The sequence below is a fragment of the Aythya fuligula genome, chromosome 3, assembly GCF_009819795.1.
Source record: "Aythya fuligula isolate bAytFul2 chromosome 3, bAytFul2.pri, whole genome shotgun sequence".
Taxonomy (NCBI): domain Eukaryota; kingdom Metazoa; phylum Chordata; class Aves; order Anseriformes; family Anatidae; genus Aythya; species Aythya fuligula.
In genome coordinates this window covers 45883059-45904386 of record NC_045561.1, presented here as the reverse complement: position 1 = coordinate 45904386, position 21328 = coordinate 45883059, and the positions used below count along the sequence as shown (strand labels likewise).

General features: G+C 37.8%; 1 protein-coding gene across 1 annotated transcript in view; it reads right to left on the bottom strand.

Moving 5' to 3' along the window:
- Positions 1 to 2108: 2108 nt before the first annotated feature.
- Positions 2109 to 21328, bottom strand: part of PDE10A (phosphodiesterase 10A) — a 119595-nt gene continuing 100375 nt past the window's right edge. The window contains exons 21-22 of the mRNA XM_032184611.1: positions 12697 to 12785; positions 2109 to 6367 (exon numbers count right to left, since the gene is read on the bottom strand). Coding sequence (XP_032040502.1) covers positions 6250 to 6367; positions 12697 to 12785 — 207 coding nt within the window. The 3' untranslated portion in view covers positions 2109 to 6249. The remainder of the gene's footprint in view (positions 6368 to 12696; positions 12786 to 21328) is intronic.

The window sequence follows — 21328 nt, the reverse complement described above, 5'->3', positions numbered from 1 at the left end:
CTGAGGAAGAAATCATCCTCAGTAATTGTCTTCAGCAAAACATGTACAATGAAGTAATCTGCAACACCAGTTGATCAGGTGAAACTCATTGAAGGCATCAGCCACTACAGTTGACTCAAATGAGCATAGAATCTTACCGAGCTACTTACAATAGAGCATGATTTAAAGTTCATTGAAACTAACAGTTCCTCCCCAGGTTTTAATAAGCTTCAGTGGATGTCCTTTTACATTTACATTTTCCAATATCTACAAGGGGATATATTCAGGTATTGTTTTAATGATTTTCTGGTGATGTTTTTCAATAACAAATGACCAAAAATATCAGGAAAAATATATAGACTGTGCAGTGACCATCAACAGCAAAGAACCATGCTCTACTACAAGAGCTGTCTGTGTGACAAGAAGAAAAGTATAAAAAGGCATGAAATTGACTGCCATCAATTTGCCATCAAATTACTTGACCAGGAAGGGATTGACTTCACCCCACAGTTCCTTGCAAACATCACAGAAACAGGTAAAAAGGACCAAATTAATAGTATTCCCAGTAACATTCCTCCTGTATTACCCATCCCCCCAAAACATTTGGAAAGTTTAAACTTAAATGAATTATCCCTAACAAATGCATTAAATCTCACTGTACTTTGTTTCATCAAAAGAGTTAGCAGCTCCCTTGCAGCAAAGCTTTGTGGAAGTGTGGGCCCTAATAGCACAAATTCAGGAATACTTTGTAAAACATGTTTTTGACAACCATAGGCAGTAGTTAAAAAGTTGCTCTGGAAACCTCTTTCTGGCCAAGTTGTGCTAGCAATGCTCCAGGTTCCTACAATGGGGAGAAAGACTGGGAAAGACCAGGAGGCTGTGCTGAGAACAAGAGCACAAAGTCAGTCTGGAGCCTCTTTCCCAAGCACAATGTCCGTTGCTGATAATGGAAGGGTAGTGCAGACTCACGATGACACAAGACAATTTTGAGGGCTATAAATGGTGAATATCCAGTTTACTAAGCATGAACGGTGCAAGGAATCTTTGAAGCAAATCAATATGCTAAATAGATAAACACAAAAGATTTTTTGTTTTGGTTTGCTTTTTATAAATATCTGCCAAAGTACCATTCAGAACTTTATTTTACTGTTCCCTGAAACTAGCTTGTATTTTCAGGGTATTGACCATTGTCAAAGCCCTATATCCTTTTTGGGTAGCAAGCATTAAAATTTGTGTGCAGAATTATTTTTGTACATTCAGCATCTGAGTATCTGCATAATTCCCCAAAAGGTAATAAATTATTCTACATTAGCTACATGCCCATTTGGCAGTGCCAAAGCAAGGATCTATGTGAAATTACATCAACAACGAGGTAAGCTCTCTGGCAGATGGAGAGCAAATGGGAAAGTGGATCCCTTTGCAGTTTGTGACAATATAAACTCACAAGAATTGATTACATAAAAAAAAAAAAAAAGAAAAAAGTTTATGTTGGCAAACATAAATTATGGGACTCCATTATGTTTTGATTCCATTTCTCTTGTGGTTTACTCATGGTATATGAGCACATACAGGTGTGCACATGTGGGTGCACACACATACACACACACACTTCACATCCCTCACTTCCACTCCCAATAATAGCAAAAATAAACATGAAAAATAATATTAAAAAAACTCTGTATTCAGTAATATTCACACCAAAGAATATGTATAGATATATCCATTAAAATTATGAACATTTCTAAATATATTTTATGTATCATACATATATTTATATGTATAATTACATATCCACAGAAGTAGTCTTGCTGTGCTAAAGCCAGCAGTAAAAGCAAAAACAGGTTTCACAATAGGACACCCATATATGCATATGTACTGGCTGTTTGGTTTGTGAATTTATTTACAACGTAACTATATCATAATAAATGCTTACTGTTCTATTGTACAAACGTAATAGTAAAGGTTTAGGTTTGTTTTTAAATACAAAGACTGCAAATGAATACATGAAAAAAATTACACACCATGTACAGTATTTATAATTTATAAATGCAAAGTTAAGACCTCTTTAAATTATTGCACTTGCATATTTTTTGTTTTATTTTTACAAAGATAGTTTATATGTATCATATATATATATATGTGTGTAAATATATATATATATAAAACAAATCTTTCAGCTCACTAAATGTAGTAAAGTTGAATGTTACCTTGAAGTTCTTTCTTATTCACATAACAGCCCAACCTGAATTTTGAATATATATGAATCTACTCTACAAATCAGTTTGACCTACCCTAGAAAGCAGTCCATAGTTTTAGGTTGTGTTTTTTGTTGTTGTTGTTTTGTTTTCCTTTTGTTTTTTGTTTTGTTTTGTTTTGTTTTTGTTTTGACAGAGTATACACCCGTATTACAATCGAGCACAGTTTTTGGTCAGAAAGGAAAATAAGTGTTGTAATGTGCCTTTGCTAGATTGGGATATATAACCTAAAGTTTGAACATGAACTTCCTTGTAGTAGTGTGCAGAAAGTCTCTTCTGTGTTTAGAATGAACAAATGAATTGTACCACTTCACAGAACTGTTCCTGTATCACAGTGTTCGAGGCAAATGCATTATTTCAAGAGGGTCATAATTGTTTTGAGCATCTAACAATCTCTATTTTTAACGTGAATAGTTCTATTTGCAATCCCTACGATTTTAACACTAAACGGTCTAAATGCAGTCACAGCAAACTGATCACACTGTTTAAAGTTTAAACACATGAAAGAAGTCTGTGCCACACAAAAGGATGAATTCCACACTGCATGTCTCCTCCAGTGTAAATATATTTTAGCATATACTCCTACTAAAAACACTATTGCATTTCTCTAATGGAATAACTTACTAAAAATATAGCACTTATTTTAAAAAAGTATTGCCATGAGCTGAACCATTACAGCAAGATGCTGTACTGTATTTCAATATTCATAGATTAATTATAACAATGGAACTTCTGACATTGCTGTAATAAAATATGCGACATATCAGATGAATATCATGCTACGTGAACTATTTTTCTCACTTAGTGTGTATTTTTAGGCATAATTTCACAATATATTAGAAATACTCAGATATGGCTTCAGGTAGTCCTTTTACTTCTCCTGGGCTTAGAAGCAAAAATCCATTGAAATCACTAACAAAAATAATGCTGTTCTGGGAATACAAATTCTAACACTTCTAGGAAAAAAATGTGGTTTTTTTGGTTGTTATTTTTTATTATATTTTTTATATATATGTTCTTATTGATCTTGTACATCAGGTTTTAGCAGGATAAAAATGGCTTTTGGCAGTTTAACTTAATGAGCAGATTTGTGAGTTCAAGTCCACACTTTTGAACAATTAAATCTCAATATGTACTTGAGTTGTGAAATTCAAATGCAACTTCAAAGTTTCAATTTTTGGTGGGTTTGACTTTGGGAGTACTGATTTTACTTTTTGTTTGTTTGTTTGTTTGTTTTCTACAGAAAGTTACATCTGAATCTGTACTCTTTAAATGCTGAGACTAAATTTGCTTAAAAAATGTAGCACACTATTGCTAATTTTATTATAGCTACAGACAAAAAGTAATGTTTTGTCATGATTTTTTCTCCTTTCATAGACCAATTCACAACCACCGTAACAGAAGTTTTTAGTTTTAGTGGATCTTATACTATAATAAACATGTATTTTAAATATTTCAGATAGTTCCACATTAGAAAAAAACAAACAAACAAACAAACAAAAAAACATCTGATTGACTTGGGACATTAATAGAACAACTTATGTTCAATTCAATGAATTTGTTAGGGAACTATGTTCCATATCGGTACTTATAAACTTCAAAACAAAACATACCATGTGATATGTCAAATATTCTGAATAGTAAGTAACAGAACTAGCCAAGTTGTCTTTACCAGCAATGACTAGAAGATGAATTATAACTTTGCTTAACACAGACAGTGTGATAAGGAATATTTTTGCAAAGCTTGTAAGATCATCATTCTAAGAAGAACAGCAAATATACTTAACCCATGAAGGAAAAATGTTCAGTTCAGTTGGTGGCATATCTGAATTTCAGAGAATATTTTTGTGGTCACCATAGATTTAGATAAATTTCCATGTGAATTAAGAATGATTGATTGTGTATCAAGTACTCAGCAGATGAAAGTCTGCAACTGCATGATTTCATTAAAGCAGAACTACTAAGTAATAAAGCAGAAGACAGCATGAGATACTATTCATTCTACTTTGGTGTTTCCTGTTTTATTTTTTATTTTTTTAATCCAAAATGATTAAATAATTTACTGTGGTTAGAAATGAATTTCTGCACTTAGAATTAGCAAAGCACCTGAAAAAAATTATGGGGCTTTCTGCTAGGTAACCTGTATTATACAAATAAGATAATTTCATATTGAATTCTCAACCTCTGGGATATCTATGTACAGCAAAGGCTTAGGTGCATTTATACATTATGTGATTATGCATCACATACTGTACACATGTACACATACTGGTATGTGCTCGACCATAACAGAAGGCAAAATTCAAGAGTAATTTAAATGTCATTTAAATAAAACACAGAAGATGACATGCTTATTAGAGCAATATTAGAGCAACAGGTGTGAGAAAGAAAAAAAGAACTTGCATCCTGTCTTTAAGTTGCTACTGTTATTAGTTGCAGTTACACAAATGGCCATGTTATCATAGAGCCACTACAACAATGTATTATCTGTGAAAAAGCACATAATGCAGTATAGGCTGTATGTGAAAGGTTTACAAAGACTGTGAAAGGTATACAAAGACTGTGTTTTCACTTACTGTGTGGATCAATATGAAGAGTTTTTTCTCATTATTTTTAAGAGAAAGATGAAGGCAAATTAAGAGTTCTTGAAACATATTTTGTAAAATTGCACTAAATTCAAAAGAGTGGCATTAAACGAAAGGTCTTAAAGTCTGTGCATAAGTTTGTAAGGCTGAAGCCTAACTGTAGCACAGAACTGTAAACACAATATTTTAGAGTACTTTTCTTCTGTCAGCTGTTCTTCCTTTGAGAAAGGCAGTACTAAGTCTGGAAATTTTGCTGAACTAAGGAAAAAAGCAAACAAAAAGGGAGAAATTTCCTAATTTCACTATTTTGGGATGGGGATAAAGAGTAGAAGAAGACATGCAGTGTTACTGTGCAACACAAAAGCTAGTCTATACAAAAACATTTTTGATTTATTGTGATGGTACCACAATTTCTCTTATGAGACCTGACTTTTCTGACAGGGCTTTTGTTCCCAGCAGATAGCATACTTCAGGTATGTCTCTAATACCTTTTAGAATACAACTCAGCAGGTAGAAGTAAACATGATGACTTTAGGTATTTGTGAGCTAGGCAAGGAAATCTTTGCTGTCACATTTAAATTTTAATCTGATGCTTCTGTCACTATGGATACAAAAACTCCAACCTGAAACTATGCCTACATCTCTCCTTATTGGAGATAAACATCCAGCACTTCCAGTGTTTAAAGGGAGGAGTTATCTAGGTTGATAAATCATTCTGAAGAACAAAGCATCATCACTAGCTCTTTCAACATTTGCCTTGTGAGTGACAGTTTGCATCATGATGCTTAATGAAGTACTGTAAACCTTTAACCTGAATGTTGGCTTTCTTTTGTTTGCAGCAAGAGAATTCACCGTAACCTAAGCATGAATTATAGTCTCCAAGGATTCTGCTGGAGTTCAAACTGATTACAAGTAGATCACACATAAACATTCACAATAGCAATGGATATATTGTTCTATTTATAGCCAAGAACTCCCAAGTGACACTGGTGTTAAAGCCAGCCACAGTACAGTATAATAAAAGTACCATTGAAACCCTTACTAGAAAGATACAATTTAGAAGTACCCCCTAAGATTTTTTTTTCCCCATCAGTTTTAAATTAAGGCCTCAGCAATGTAGCCCATGAGATAAGGCCAGTCTTTTATATTCACAAGTCTTAAGTTTTCTTTTGATAGCTGATTCCAAAAAATCTGGGTTGTCGTTTTCCCTCTGTTCACATTGTGTCACTGGTGTAGGTCAGGAGATTGGCTGCCAGGGTTGTTTAACTGAGGCAACTCCATGGGTGTTACCTTCATTGGCAGATCTGCTTCTTAGTTAGCATTTTGTAGCTTTTCTTTTTCCATTGTCAAATAAAAACAAAGCAAACAAAAAAACAACCCCCAAAGCAAGAAGGGATACTTTTAGGGTTAAAGCAATCTGTTGCTGCCGTTCAGTCATCAATCTTCACAGGAAGCGAATCTGAAGTCCCAGGAGTGATGGACTGGGAGGGAATCCATATAGAGGCTTCCTCACCTCTTGTTACTTTTTCCCATTGGTTGAGATTGTCCCTGGAGATGCAAAAGAGTCAAAGAGGTAAAGCACTGTTCATAAGCTTACCGGGATTTCTTCCTAATAGTATTGTCTGCTGTATTATACCTCGAGGTGTGGCTTTATGCTGTATGTAAGTGCCAGTATGTCATCACGCTTTTATCTTCATTATATTCTTTCACCCTTTGCCTTCAGTTATCCCATTTTATAATTCTGTGTGGCTAGTTGACTATGTATAAACCTATGGCACCCTTCCCTCAGACTGAGCCCTGGAGCTAGAGGCTAGTATGTGCTTCCATTACAGATTTGGAGCCCTCACAGGTACAGAGAAAACCCAGTTGGAACCATGTCTGCAGAGACTCTGAAACAGCAGTCTGCAGACAAACAGCCCTCCTCACTTCAGACATCAGGGATTTTACAACAACTTGCTCTGGCCCTTTTTAAAAGCATCACAGAGATTAGTATCCTTGCCAGGAAACTTCCCTCATCTGAAACCACAGAATCAAATTAGGTTTTCTGAAACTTTTTCACAAGGGCTGCCTGACAGTATATAATATGTTGCAAGACAACATCATAGTGTTAACTTTCAATTACTAATGTGGTGATTATAGTATCAGTCTTCCATAACAAGAGTACCCGTTTCCATTTTCTGAGACAGAGAGACAGATTTTTTTTTTATTGTTTTTTATTTTGTCATTTATTTTTTTAGTGTCTCACAGCCTGGCCAACCCCCAAGACCAAATTTTAGTTTGCAAGCCATAAAATATTGAGAAATTAAGCTGGTAGTGTTCTAATGATCCAGAGGGAGTACGGACCCATAATCTTACTTGGTGTGCACTAATATAATTCCAGTGACTTATAAGTCAATGTTGATGATACCCAATAGTGGACCATACTTTGCAACCTCTGGTCCAAATCTGACATTCAGTTTTCAAATGCAGAGATAACGAGCAAGCTCAGATGGCCCTTAAACATCTTTAATAAACAAACAGAATGGTAAACCTATGAAGGTCCTACATGTTGTGTGTCATGTTATTGTTATTATGTCTGATTATATGTGGCAGAACTCTTCTGATTTTTATGTCATAGTTCTGCTGAAACAGTTAATAAAACATAGCAAATAATGAGCTGGAATCACAGCGAACAGGTAAGAAGAGAAAATGTTGCACTGTCTGGTGTTGGGAAAGGAAGGATCTGATGAAATCTACCAAAGAAAACTGGTGCCCTCTAGAGGAACAGCTACACCATTTCTGCAGGGAGATGGAAACCTGGTCTTGTAGTGCTCCAGGCCAAAATGAAGACACATATCCAGCATTAAAAAGGCACTGAATGTCAGCTAATACAACCAAGTACCAAGGATTACAAAAACTGAACCATCAGTATTCCTAGCTCCCTTTCCCAAAACTGGAAAGTAATGAGGAGAATTGCAGCCAAAAAAAAATTGTAAATTGTATGTACTTCAGCAACAATTCAGACACCTGAAGAAGGCACATGGAAAAATGTTTTAAAATATTTGGTCAGAATTAAAGGAAAAAAAAAATCACTTTGCCTCATACTCAAAATAAATATACTGCTACAGATTTGTCACTTTGGTAGGCCTAGTGAGTACATAGGCTACAAAACACTCATATGAATTATTCTGGAAACTGTAACACAGGTGGCTGATAGTTTTGATCCACAAAGAATACATAACATACTAAGAAATATTTTCAATAAGAAGATAAATATATTATAGACGACACAGTATTTTAAAATGTAGAATAAATTATCAGATCAGACAACTTTCTAGATTCTTAGATACTACCTTACTTCAGGGAAATTGGTGACTTTTTTTTTTTTTTTTTAATTTACCTTTTTTTATTTACTTATTTAAAGGTGTGGATAATACGATTCATTTGCCTTTGTACTCCCATTGAAGCCCTGGCTCCCAAATGTCTAGAATAAATGCTAGGAGTCTCTCAAAATAAAAACCTTGATGCTGAAATGCTGCATTGGCTGCTTCTGTTGCTATTATTTGCAGCTGGTGTCTGCATTCCAAACGATTCAAGGACGCAGCAGTTTAAACACTGTGTTCCAAGAACAAGCAATGCTCGTGAAGGGATGATATCAAAATCGGTCCAGTCAGCAGCTGAGGCAATACCAAACAGGAATGAAGTTGTGTTCCTCTTATGACAGTGAATAACATTTGCTACTCAAAAAAAACCTATAGTGCAAAATCAGCTATTTGAAACATTCTGGAGTAACCTAAACCCGGCAGGAGCACACATTTTAGTAATTAAGGAGTTGAAGTCATATCTGTGTTCTTGAATTTTTAGTCTGCATCTCCAAATCTGAACTCTCAACATTTTCTCCTCAATCCCCACAAACAGATCACTTAAGGAGGGCCTGCAGAGGGTAATTTCAAGTCAGAGCAATTGAGTTCTAAAGCTACCAAACTGTTAATCAGAAGACGTTAAGCTGTGGTATAAATTTTCAGAAAGCTCTTTAGTCTTATGGAAATCTTAAACTCCATCTATACATCCATGCACCAGTTCTGCATCACTGCAATCTAAATTAAGGAAAGCACAAGATCAGGGTGGAAAGCTGGGTCTGTACAGAGCTCTTCGCAGTCCAGAGATGATGTCATTGTAGCTTTCAGAAATATCTGTATCATATATAAGTTCAAAGCAATAACTGCAATTTCTAGAACAGAAAACATTCACATAATATATACCAGGAGACTGGTTGATATTGCTACAGACATCATATCTTTTGTGGAGAAACTTACTATTGAAAACATGTTACTGCTTAAGTTTCAGAAATATGATACACTTTCCATCTAGAAAATAAGTGTATGTGGATGCTTGATACACTAAAATTCAAATTTACATCCATTCAGCTGAGAACTGAAAGATGGACCATCAAGTATTACAATCCACTTTTGAAAGTAAGTCTATGTGGCTAGAAATCAAAAGATATGGGTCTTCCAAAAACCTTGATCCTTGAGGTGATGCTGTGCCAACCTAACCACTCAGCCTAGCTTCTCAGCCTCAGTTCTCATCAAGATGAATAGCAATGCTTACTACTTAGCAAAGATACTGGCAGGCTTACAGAAATGTTTCTACAGTACCTACAAACCCATTTTTAAGACCTCTCATTTGACTGTGCTAGTAACAGAACTTTCTTTACATTCACCACTGGGTTTTCTTCATTAATAATAAAAGCTCTGCGAGATATTTTTTGTATAATTATAGAATAATTTGAGTTGGGAGGGACCTTAAATACCATTTATTTCCAACCCCCACTGTCATGGGCACCTTCCAGTAGAAGGCGGAATGTTAGAAACATATAGATATAGACTTTAGGAGTAAGATTATACCCAGATGTTGACAAGTATGTAATTAAAAAATAAAATCAAAATTCACATACATGTTAAGCAGTTTGATAATATTCATTAGCCTGAGTAGAAACAAGCAAGTGAAAACACTCATGGTAAGCATCCCTGAATTTCTAATGCTTTGCATTATACTTGATGCTGTTTAGTCCATGGAAACAGTATGAAACTGGTTCTGATTGAAAACATGGTTATGCAACACAGAATCTGTATTCCAGTTATATGGACTAAATAAGTGACCATTTAGTTCTAAGCTATCCATACAGCCGAAGCAACATTCCTTCAAATAAAGATTACAAATCCAGCAGTTAGAAAACTTCCAAGATCTGAGACTACCTCTCAGTTAAGTAGTTGGATGAGTCACGACCTTGTAAAGATTGAAAGGATTACAAGTAGTTCTATAGTTTACTTCATGTTCTCTGATTTCACACTGAAAGCAACTCTTCTTCATTTGTCAGAGAACACATGATTCAATTATCTATAATCAAACTATCAACAAGTATATATTAGGTCAATGTGGCTCAGGGAGTACACATTCCTACCCTGTATTGTAACTCTGAATTCCAAAACAAAATTTGGACTTTGATAGAAACACACTTTGCAGCATTTTGAAACTAAAGAGTTTAATGCTGTATTACAATTCAAGGAACTACTAAAATATGCACTTATGAATACTTCCACAATACTCGATTTAAGACAACAAATTACTGCCTATTATTTTCTGTACATTGTTACTTTCATAACTTTTAAGGACAGAAGACACTACTATAAGTATTGTCTACCCTGACTGGAAAAGACAGGCCTCAGCATTTTTATCACAGTAACTGTACATCACTTGTGTATCCCTCTTACCCAGCATCTTTAAAAAGTATACCATAATTTGGTTTATGATCTTCAACTGATGTTATTCCAAATATTAAAAAAAAAAAAAAAAAAAAAAGGCATTCACTATACAGTTTGAATGTTGAGGCTTCAGCTTCCAAACACATTACCTGCTAAATTAATAAGCTTTGTCTAATCAGAAAATTTCCCATGGAGACAGCCTTTGTCATTCTCTCAAATTTTTTAGTCTCTTGCTATCAAGTGACTAAACCCATTCTTCGGGTCCTTTCTCAATCTTCTTGTATTTGCTAGCATCTTTATCTACTCTTCTAAAAGCACATACACTAAACAAAATTCCAGTTGTAGAGGCACTAATGCAATAACTACAGAGGTGTACTCTCTAATCCAATGAAGTATTTCCTCCCTATCCATCTAGGGGTTGCAAAGCCATGACCAGTAGGGGGAACTTAGAGACAAGTGACAATTAATTATTCCTAGATACTCACCATTTTTCATAACATAGTCATTTGCCCCTCTGTACAGATCTACATAATTTTCTCATAGCTATATGAAATAGTATCTGGCTGGAAATGAAATTATTTTGCTAACCACTATGTTAAATTTTGTGATGGTTGACTTTAATGAGGCCCACTCTAAAAGCCTCTTGTCTACTTGAAATCTTAGTGAAACACTAACTCTGCAAATACATGACAGGGGTTGAATTTCAACTGACACCCAGAGGACCAAATGAACAAAAATGATGGAAGCTTTTTAAAGTTTCCCAAACATTTTAACTGTGACTTAAATATCTCACATCTGGAAACAAGACTGAAGGTCTCCAAATTTGAAGGAAATACAACAAAACTTCACTGAAAAACAAAAATCAGTGTAATAATAAAAACATGGTAGGACATGTAAAAACATAGTAAGACCACCTGGTGTAAACAGCACCTGGGATAACCAAAAAAGGTTACTGACAGCCTCACCTTGATATGCAGAAGATGAGGACAGGTTGGATTTCTTAGGATTTGAAAAAAAGATTTTGAGAAGGATGGAAAGTTTTCTTTGTTTAGAAGCAGGCAGGAGGGAAATGAGAACAGATTAGATTGGAAAGAAGACAAACTGCAAGTTCACGTGTGCATGAGGCAGTGGTTTGCATTCCAGTATTATCCAGAAACTAATAAATCCAAAATTTCACCATGTTTTGTATACAGTGAGCATTCTTTTGTTACTTCACATATCACACAAGGTCAGGAAAGTGACAAAGAAAAAGCCCAATGCAAGCTAGGACCACAACAGAAAAAAAGTTTATGAGAGAGATGCTTTTAAGAACATTGAGAAACTTAACTTCTTGGATGTGACTAAGGAATGCTGTCAATTTACCAACCAACTGCTTTCCTTAGAGAATACTGATTAACCTGAAACTGAAATATTTCTGTGGAGCATGTTGATTTCAACACACGTTTTGTCAGTGAAGATTGCTGAAGTCCAGGATATAATTATGAGACTGAACTACCTATAAACAGATTCACCATCATTCCAGGATAGAAGCAGTCAATTGGTGAAGGACACTTTCCTCTCCTCCAGAAGATCCCAAGCTACATCCTTACTGCTTAGAAAGAAAGTTGCGTTTGCCTTTCCATATCCCAGTGGTACTGCCCTTATGCTCCAAATTACCAACCAGTCTAAGTTGGTATGTTTTTTTCTTTTTTTTTTTTTTTTTTTTTTTTCCCAGAAATGTTCTGACATGAATAAAGCCACATAAAAAAATTTTTTTTTTTTTTTTAATGAAACAGAATTCTTGTTTTCTGCCAATTTTAGTTGTGAGAACTATGTTGAAGTAAAAAGGACACAGTGAAATTGCACTGAAGCAACATAGATACAGATACATAATCACTGAAATTGTTTCTCTCTGAGTACTTTTGGCATCAAACACGTTTTAATCAACTGTGTCTGTAGATCTGCATTGGATAGTCCCAGCCAGTAGTTATTGCCTCTGGGTTTCTGCATAGATTAATATGAGATATATATCCCCCTTTATCTGCATGCAAATTCTCAAATTAAAGGTTTGTTTTTCCAGACAAACTAGCCAAGCATGTTTGTTTTTTCTTTAACCAAGCTACCTACTATGCAAAAACTTGCACATTTACTCACCTGCATGCTCGGAGTAGTGGCCCAGTTGGTGGAAAGATTTGTGCAAGCGTCGTGTAACATGGGATGGCTACAGCATTGTAGAACCCAATCTATGAAAAACAGCAATAAAAACAAGAATAGTTAATTGTTACCAAATTAAAATACTAAAAATTAACAGCCAACTAGAGTAAAGCTGTTGACTACCTATTTAATTACTGCTTATTTTAGGACTTCATACTTCTGCATCTCATCTTAATATCTAAAGACTTAGAATGAACATTAACAGTGAAGTGCTTGACGACTGCAAGTTGTTTTCTTGCCTCTCTCTAATGATTCTGGTGGCTGCTTCAGATAACAGACCTGCTATCTACAAGACCTTTTGCAATTCTATTGATTTAATTGATTTGCTCAGTATCTTTCTGGCTTTTTGGTAGCAATAGTGGCAGAAAATAGGTGTGGATGGCAGAGTCATTTTTATAGATACTATTCTCATGATGGAAAAAAAATATTTGAAAGCAGGAAATTTGTGCAGCATTTCCAAAATATGGTTGAGCTCTGGACTTTACTGATGTATGTATTCCACAGCTCAATTTACTTGAAATGCTACACGCTTCAAACCTTCATAAAGTTTCTGTTTTCTTTTCATGTACATAGTGGAGAGATATTTTTTTACCATTACCTTATAAATCTGTCCAGAGAACAAACACATTTTCAGTGATATCAGATTCACATAGGCTGAGAGCCTTATGACAGCTACCATGTTACAGGTGATCTACCATGACACATGGGAATTTTTAGAAAATGCTACTTATATATAACCAAGGATGGAAGTTTGAATTCAGATTCGTTATAACATCATTCATTTACCCCAGACTCTCATGACAGTCACTGTAGTCCACTATGATCCCTTTCTTCGGGAGAATTTTTAAACATGTCTTACTGAAATACCATGTGTACTGAAACCAAAGTATTTGATTAAAAAAAAAAAAAAAAAAAAAAACTCTTGTTAATAGTGTAAACATTGGCCCTTATTCCAAAATCAATGAGCAACTCTTTTCCTCACTTCCATCAATAGAGAGATTCCTCTTATGTCGCTATGTAAATAAGTCCCTTTTGTACTTAAAAAAAAAAAAAAAAAAAAAAGACATTTCTCTGACCTAAAAAGACCTAAGAAGACCTAAAAAGGCCTAAGAACCCAGCAGTCTGTGTTATAGTACTTATGGTGTAACCAATACAAACCAAATGCAGAAGAACATAAGGCAAAGCACACACAACACAGAAGTCATGTCTGTTCATCGTTTAAAATAAATAAATAAATTTCTATTTTGCATACTGCATTGTTTTCATTCCTCCCCCCCCCTTTTTTTTCTGGAGGGTTTCTATTTTATTGGAAATTTAATATTTAAATTTAAATATTAAATATGGATTTAGCTTCTGAATAAAGACAAGCTTATTAAAAATGTCTCTTTGCAAGAGTTTAGATTTCTAATGTTTTTAAATGTTCATAACTCACACAAATGCTTTGGTAAAAGGATTAGATTGCCTGAATACATAATTCTAGACTGAGTTTTATGTTGCCCTGGCCAGAGAGAAAGCCTGAAGTTCATTTGGGAATAAGTAATCCATTGAAGTCACTGCAGGAGAGGCAGCATATGTATATCCTAAGATGCATAAGAAGGAAGAACTAGAAAATATCTTTTGTTTCTGAAACAAACTGCTACAGTCTATTCTATTGTGTGTATTAAATATATTTATAGCTTTAAGAGCTGGATCTTTACTGTTCAGACAAGCATTTCAAATAAGAAATCACTCCTGACATTTTATTTATTTTATTTATTTATTTATTTTTGCATAAAACTTCTCATTTTCAACCTGAAAACTATATTTCTGAATTAAGTTGCAAATGGTTGGATCTTGTGAGCCATTTCTCACTCCTTCATTACTCAGGTTGCTTTGACTTGCTTATCTAAAGTTTTCAGGTCTCTACATTGTTTTGTCATTTCTACTTGCCTCACAGGTTCCAAAATTTTTAGGCCCTGAAAATGAGACATTTACAGGTCCAATGGAAGCTAAAGCAGAAAACATCCTTCAAGTGTGCAATCTTGGTGTAATCTGAAACACTGATTAAATTCTCAAGGAAGGAGCAGAAAAGAGGGTGAGGGAATCCTTACTGAGTAAGGAACAAATCCTCAGCACAGGCTCCACAGTAGGAAGACAACAAACTCAGGGAACCCTACAAGTGCAAAGGGCAACTGATCCAACCACTTAGATGAGTATCTTTCAACCAGTGAAAGAGCCAAACACAGAACTATTCTCATTAAAGATGAGCTTTTGAGGCATAATTATTTTTTCTAATTGCATGTTTATACAAATCCTCATTTCCTAAACATCATTGTCATTTAAATAAAGTTGAAATGCTTTAATTAAAATCCACATAAAAATATGGGATTCTGAACTCATTAATACTTTCTGTTAGAGCCCAAGGAAATGGATGATAATGCTCCATTAAATTCTTCTGTCTCTGCAGAAATATAAGAATGGTTACTTTCACAGAACTATGTATGTCCTAAATCTCACGTTTTGCTGTAGCATTGTTGTGAGATATAGCAGGAGCAACTACACTCTGAAGTTGACTTTTAACCTCTTTATTTTGCTTAATAGTTTACTATTTTACTATTAAGAAGCACAGAACAGAGCACAATGTAAAAGAACCTATGAAGATTCTTTTTAAAAGAGAAAAAAAAGTTTATTTCTCAGACCTGTACTTTCAATTCCATTAACAATTCTTTCATAAACACCCAGAAGAGTAAGTACTATATGTACTGTAATACCATGTACTTTTCAAGATGTTCAAAGATAAATAATACAGTGTGTGGAAAAATAAACTAAGTACAGAAAAATGTTTCTTCTCCTACTAGACTTACACTTGACACATGAATTCAATAAATTACTGCCAATTCCTTACTATAATAAGAGTAATAGATTTTATGCTAAAATATCAGATAGCATACAGGGTTATTTTTCAGAATATAAAAATTTCCATAGTCTTGCTTAACAAGTAATTGATCTACAGCATTTTTGATAGTTTGTTGTTTCTATTTTATTTTAAAATTATTGTTCCCTTCACAGTTCATGAAATGCTTTGTGATAGCCATTGACAATTACAGTCTCAGAGGCCACTAAAAGTAAATAAAATCTTATATGTATGTATATAAATAGACAACAGACCATTTGCTTTTCTTTGTTCACACAAAGAAGAGCTAGCTTTATTGTTTGCCCAAAACAGCTTACTCAAAGACCTTTTCTTCTTGAATTTATGTTTATAAAATACCTATTTTCACTAGGAAAAGCAGAAAAAAAGCAATAATTGCTGCACATTTTGCTACATATTTGTGCTCAGGAAAATCAATACACAAACCCTTTGAGAAACAGACAATTTAGGCTCTTAAAAATATACTACTTATTGCTTATCCTCAATAAACTCCTCTCATATTCCTTTTGTTTATTTTTAAAGAAATGTCAAAAAGCAATGTCTGTAGTTATCCAAAATAATAATGAAGAAGTATTGGCCTAAAATCACTAATATTTGAAAATCTGTACCTGAGTACTTTGGCCAGGAGCAAGTGAAAGCAATAGTTAAATTTGTAAAACAGTGAAAACTTTTAGCTAACTTTAAACTTCTAGCAATCACTGAGTTGAAAAGATGTCATTGACTTCTCAGAATTTGATGTTACTGTAGCTTTAGGAAGAGTTACCAGTAGAAAAAAAAAAAAAAAAAAAAAAAGAAAAAAAAAAAAGAAAGGAACAGTGACTTTCATGGTACTTCTATAGCTCACTGCAAATCATTCATGCCCCATCCCTCCTTTATGAAATCTCAAAGAAAAAATAAAAATAAATAAATAAATTAATAAAAATAAACAGGAATCAAAATGTAGAGGCCTCTGATTACACAAGAGTGTATTCACACAGAGGTCTGTGAAGATCTCTGTCCTGCTGCAGGGACAAACTGCTTTTTCCTTGAGTTGTCCTCCATGACTTTACTAACATCGTTTTAAGTATTCCTTAAAATTTTCCTAAGACTTATACATTATATGATACTGATCCTGTACACAGTGTCTCAGGAAGGTCCCAGAACTTGCAAAGGGTAGCACAGGCAACTGCTGGTGATCACCAGCGTCTGAGCTTGGTCATTGGCAACTAATCTCCTGTGTTATCTTATCACATATCACCATGTAATTGATGCCTTTATAGATTTTTTCAACAACCATTTTGACAGATATTAAAAATACTTGAGAAAGAAACTTCACATCCTTTCCAGAAATCTCATTTAGTCCTACTGATCCCACTGATAGTGGGATCGAGTGCACCCTCAGCAAGTTTGCAGGTGACACCAAGCTGAGTGGTGTAGTAGATAAATAGAAGGAAGGTATGCAATCCAAAGGGACTTGGACAAGCCAGAGAAGTGGGATCGCATTAACCTAGTGAGGTTCAACAAGTCAAAGCACAAAGTGATGCACGTGGGCCGGGGAAATCCCAGAGAGGAGTTCAGACTGAGAGAAGAACTCACTGAGAACAGCCCTGCAGAGAAGGACATGGGCATTCTGGTAGACGAAAAGCTCAACATGAGCCAGCAGTGCACACTTGCAGCCCGAAGGCCAACTGCCTCCTGGGCTGCATCAGAAGAAGTGTGGCCAGCAGGTCAAGGGAGGTGATTGTCCCCCTCATCTCTGCCCTTGTGAGACTCCACTTGGAGTACTCTGTCCAGGTATGGAGCCCCCACCACAAGGATGTGGAGCTGTTAGAGCAGATCCACAGGAGAGCCACAAAGATGAGGGCTGGAGCATCTCTCCTACAAAGAAAGGCTGAGAGAGCTGGGGCTGTTCAGCCTACAGAAGAGAGGGCTCCAGGGTGACCCCATTGCGACCTTTCAGAGCTTATAGGGGACTTATAAAAAAGATGGAGAAAGAGTCTTTACTCAATCAGATATTGACAGAACAAGGGGGAATGGTTTTAAACTAAAAGAAGGAAGATTTAGATTAGATGTCATGAGGAAATTCTTCACTAAGAGGGAGGTAAGGCACTGGAGCAATTTGCCCAGAGAGGTTGTGGATTCCCCATCCCTGGAGGTGTTCAAGGCCAAGGTAGATGAGGCCCTGAGCAACCTAATCTAGTGGGTGGCATCCTGGCCTACGGCAGAAGGGGTTGGAACTTTGATCTTTGAGGTCCCTTCCAACTAAAAACCATTCCAGGTAGGATTCTATGATTTGTTGCTCATTTGTCTTGCAGATCATAGAATCATAGAATCATAGAATCATAGAATATCCTGAGTTGGAAGGGACCCTTAAGGATCATCAAGTCCAACTCTCGACACCGCACAGGTCTACCCAAAAGTTCAGACCATGTGCCTAAGTTCACAGTCCAATCTCTTCTTAAATTCAGACAGGCTCGGTGCAGTGACCACTTCCCTGGGGAGCCTGTTCCAGTGTGCAACCACCCTCTCTGTGAAGAACCCCCTCCTGACGTCCAGCCTAAATTTCCCCTGCCTCAGCTTAACCCCGTTCCCGCGGGTCCTGTCACTAGTGTTAATGGAGAAAAGGTCTCCTGCCTCTTGACAACCCCTTACGAGGAAGTTGTAGACTGCGATGAGGTCTCCCCTCAGCCTCCTCTTCTCCAGGCTGAACAGGCCCAGTGACCTCAGCCGTTCCTCGTACGTCTTCCCCTCCAGGCCTTTCACCATCTTCGTAGCCCTCCTCTGGACACTTTCCAACAGTTTCATGTCCTTTTTATACTGTGGTGCCCAGAACTGCACACAGTACTCGAGGTGAGGCCGCACCAGCGCAGAGTAGAGCGGGACAATCACCTCCCTTGACCTACTAGCGATGCCGTTCTTGATGCACCCCAGGATACGATTGGCCCTCCTGGCTGCCAGGGCACACTGCTGGCTCATATTCAACTTGCTGTCTACCACGACCCCCAGATCCCTCTCTTCTAGGCTGCTCTCCAGCGTCTCATCGCTCAGTCTGTACATGCAGCCAGGGTTTCCCCGTCCCAGGTGCAGGACCCAGCACTTGCTCTTATTGAACTTCATGCGGTTGGTGATCGCCCAGCTCTCCAACCTGTCCAGATCCCTCTGCATTTTTTTAGGCCTTTACGCCCTCATTTGAGTCCACAACTCCTCCAAGTTTGGTGTCATCAGCAAACTTGCTCAAAATACCCTCTATTCCTACATCCAGATCATTTATAAAAATATTGAAAAGTACCGGCCCTAAAATGGAGCCTTGAGGGACCCCACTGGTGACCGCCCGCCAGCCTGACGCAGCTCCATTTACCATAACCCTTTGGGCCCTGCCCGTTAGCCAATTGCTCACCCATCGTATGATGTTTTTATTTAGCTGTATGGTGGACATTTTGTCCAGTAGGATCCTATGGGAAACCGTGTCAAAAGCCTTGCTGAAGTCCAAAAAAATCACATCAGCTGGTTTCCCTTGGTCCACCATACGGGTGATCTTATCATAAAAGGAAATCAGGTTAGTTAGGCACGACCTACCCTTCACAAACCCATGCTGGCTGGGACCAATGACTGCTTTGTCCCCCAGGTGCGCCTCAATGAGTCCGAGAACCAACTTCTCCATGATTTTACCAGGCACTGACGTGAGACTGACAGGCCTGTAATTGCTAGGGTCTTCTTTCTGACCCTTCTTGAAAATTGGCACAACATTTGCCAGCTTCCAGTCTACTGGGACCTCTCCAAATTCCCAGGATCGTTGAAAAATAATTGAGAGAGGTTCCGCGATGACATCCGCCAGCTCTTTCAGCACCCGGGGATGAATCCCATCCGGACCCATGGACTTGTAGGGATCCAGGTGGAGTAGCAAATCCCGCACACGTTCAGGGTCGGTTGGGAGTTTGTCATCCCCACCGTCCCGGTCCTCCAGCTCAGGGCACCCTGGGTCCCGAAGCCCATCATCGGCATTGAAGACAGAGGCAAAGAAGGCGTTAAGCGTCTCTGCTTTGCCTACGTCATCGTCTGTGAGGAGACCTTCCCTATCAAGGAGCGGCCCTATGTTTTCTTTAGTTCTCCTTTTTCCATTTACATATCTAAAAAAACCCTTTTTATTTTCTCTCACAGACACAGCCAGCTTCAACTCTAGCTGTGCTTTGGCCACTCGAACTTTCTCCCTACAAACACGAACAGCATCCCTGTATTCTTTCCATGACGCCTGGCCCTCCTTCCAGTAGCGAAACACTCTCTGTTTCCGCCTAATCTCCATTAGAACATTCCTGGTCAGCCACGCCGGCCTCCTGCCCCGCCTGCCTGACTTGCGATATTTTGGAATTGCCTTATCTTGTGCTTCTAGGAGGCATCGCTTAAAGAGTGACCAGCACTGGTGGACATCGAGGCCTTCAAGTGCAGTTTCCCAGGGGACCTTACTGACTAGTTCCCTGAGCAGCCTGAAGTCCGCTTTCCCCATATCTAGGGATGAGGTTTTGGTGGCACTTTTCCTTCTGTCACCATAAATTTTGAACTCAACCACTTCATGGTCGCTATGACCGAGGCGGCCACCAATCACCACATCTCCCACCAGACCCTCTCTGTTTTCTAGCAACAGGTCTAGGAGGGCACCTTTCCTAGTTGGCTCCGTTAGCACCTGTACCAAGAAGTTATCATCTAGGTGCTTCATGAACCTCCTGGACTTGCTCGTGTCAGCCATGTGGCACTCCCAGTTAACGTCCGACAAGTTGAAGTCCCCCATAAGGACAAGGGGAGTTAATCTCGAGGCCTCTCTTAGTTCTGTAAAGAATAATTTATCGGCGCTATCATCCTGGCCAGGCGGTCTGTAATAGACTCCCACAACGACATCCCCTTTATTCGTTCGTCCCTTGATCCTTACCCAGAGGCTCTCAACTTTGCCATCGCCGACCTGAAGTTCCACACAGTCCAGCCCCTGCTTCACATACATCGCCACCCCACCACCTCGCCTACCCTGCCTGTCCCTCCTGAAGAGCCTGTAACCATCTATCGCAACACCCCAGTCACAGGACTCATCCCACCAGGTTTCGCTTATGCCGATGATGTCGTAGTTGCGGGACTGGGCCAGGACTTCTAGCTCATCTATTTTATTCCTCATACTGCGTGCATTTGTGTAAAAGCACTTCAGGTGCGTCTCCTTACACTCAGCACCTTGTGGATCTGACCAAAGGACCCCACTGGCACACAGCCCCTCTGATTCTAGCGTACCATCCCTTAGGTCTTCACCGGCTCACCTGGTTTTAGCCCCTTCCCCCTTCGACTCTAGTTTAAAGCCCTATCTATCAGCCCTGCCAACTCCTGACCTAAGATCCTTACCCCTCTCCGAGAGAGGCGCATCCCATCCGGTGCCATCAGGCCCGGTGTAGCATAGACCTTCCCATGATCAAAGAAACCAAAATTCTGCCGGTCACACCAGTCTCGAAGCCACGAGTTTATGCGAACAGTACGTCTTTCAGCTTCGATCCCCCCTATCGGAAGGACAGAGGCAAACACCACCTGCGCCCCTGATCCTCTAAGTAGTCGCCCCAAATCCCTAAAGTCTCTTTGGATCGCCTTCGGACTTCTCGTTGCTACTTCATCGCTACCAGCCTGAAAGACCAGTAGCGGGTAGTAGTCAGTGGG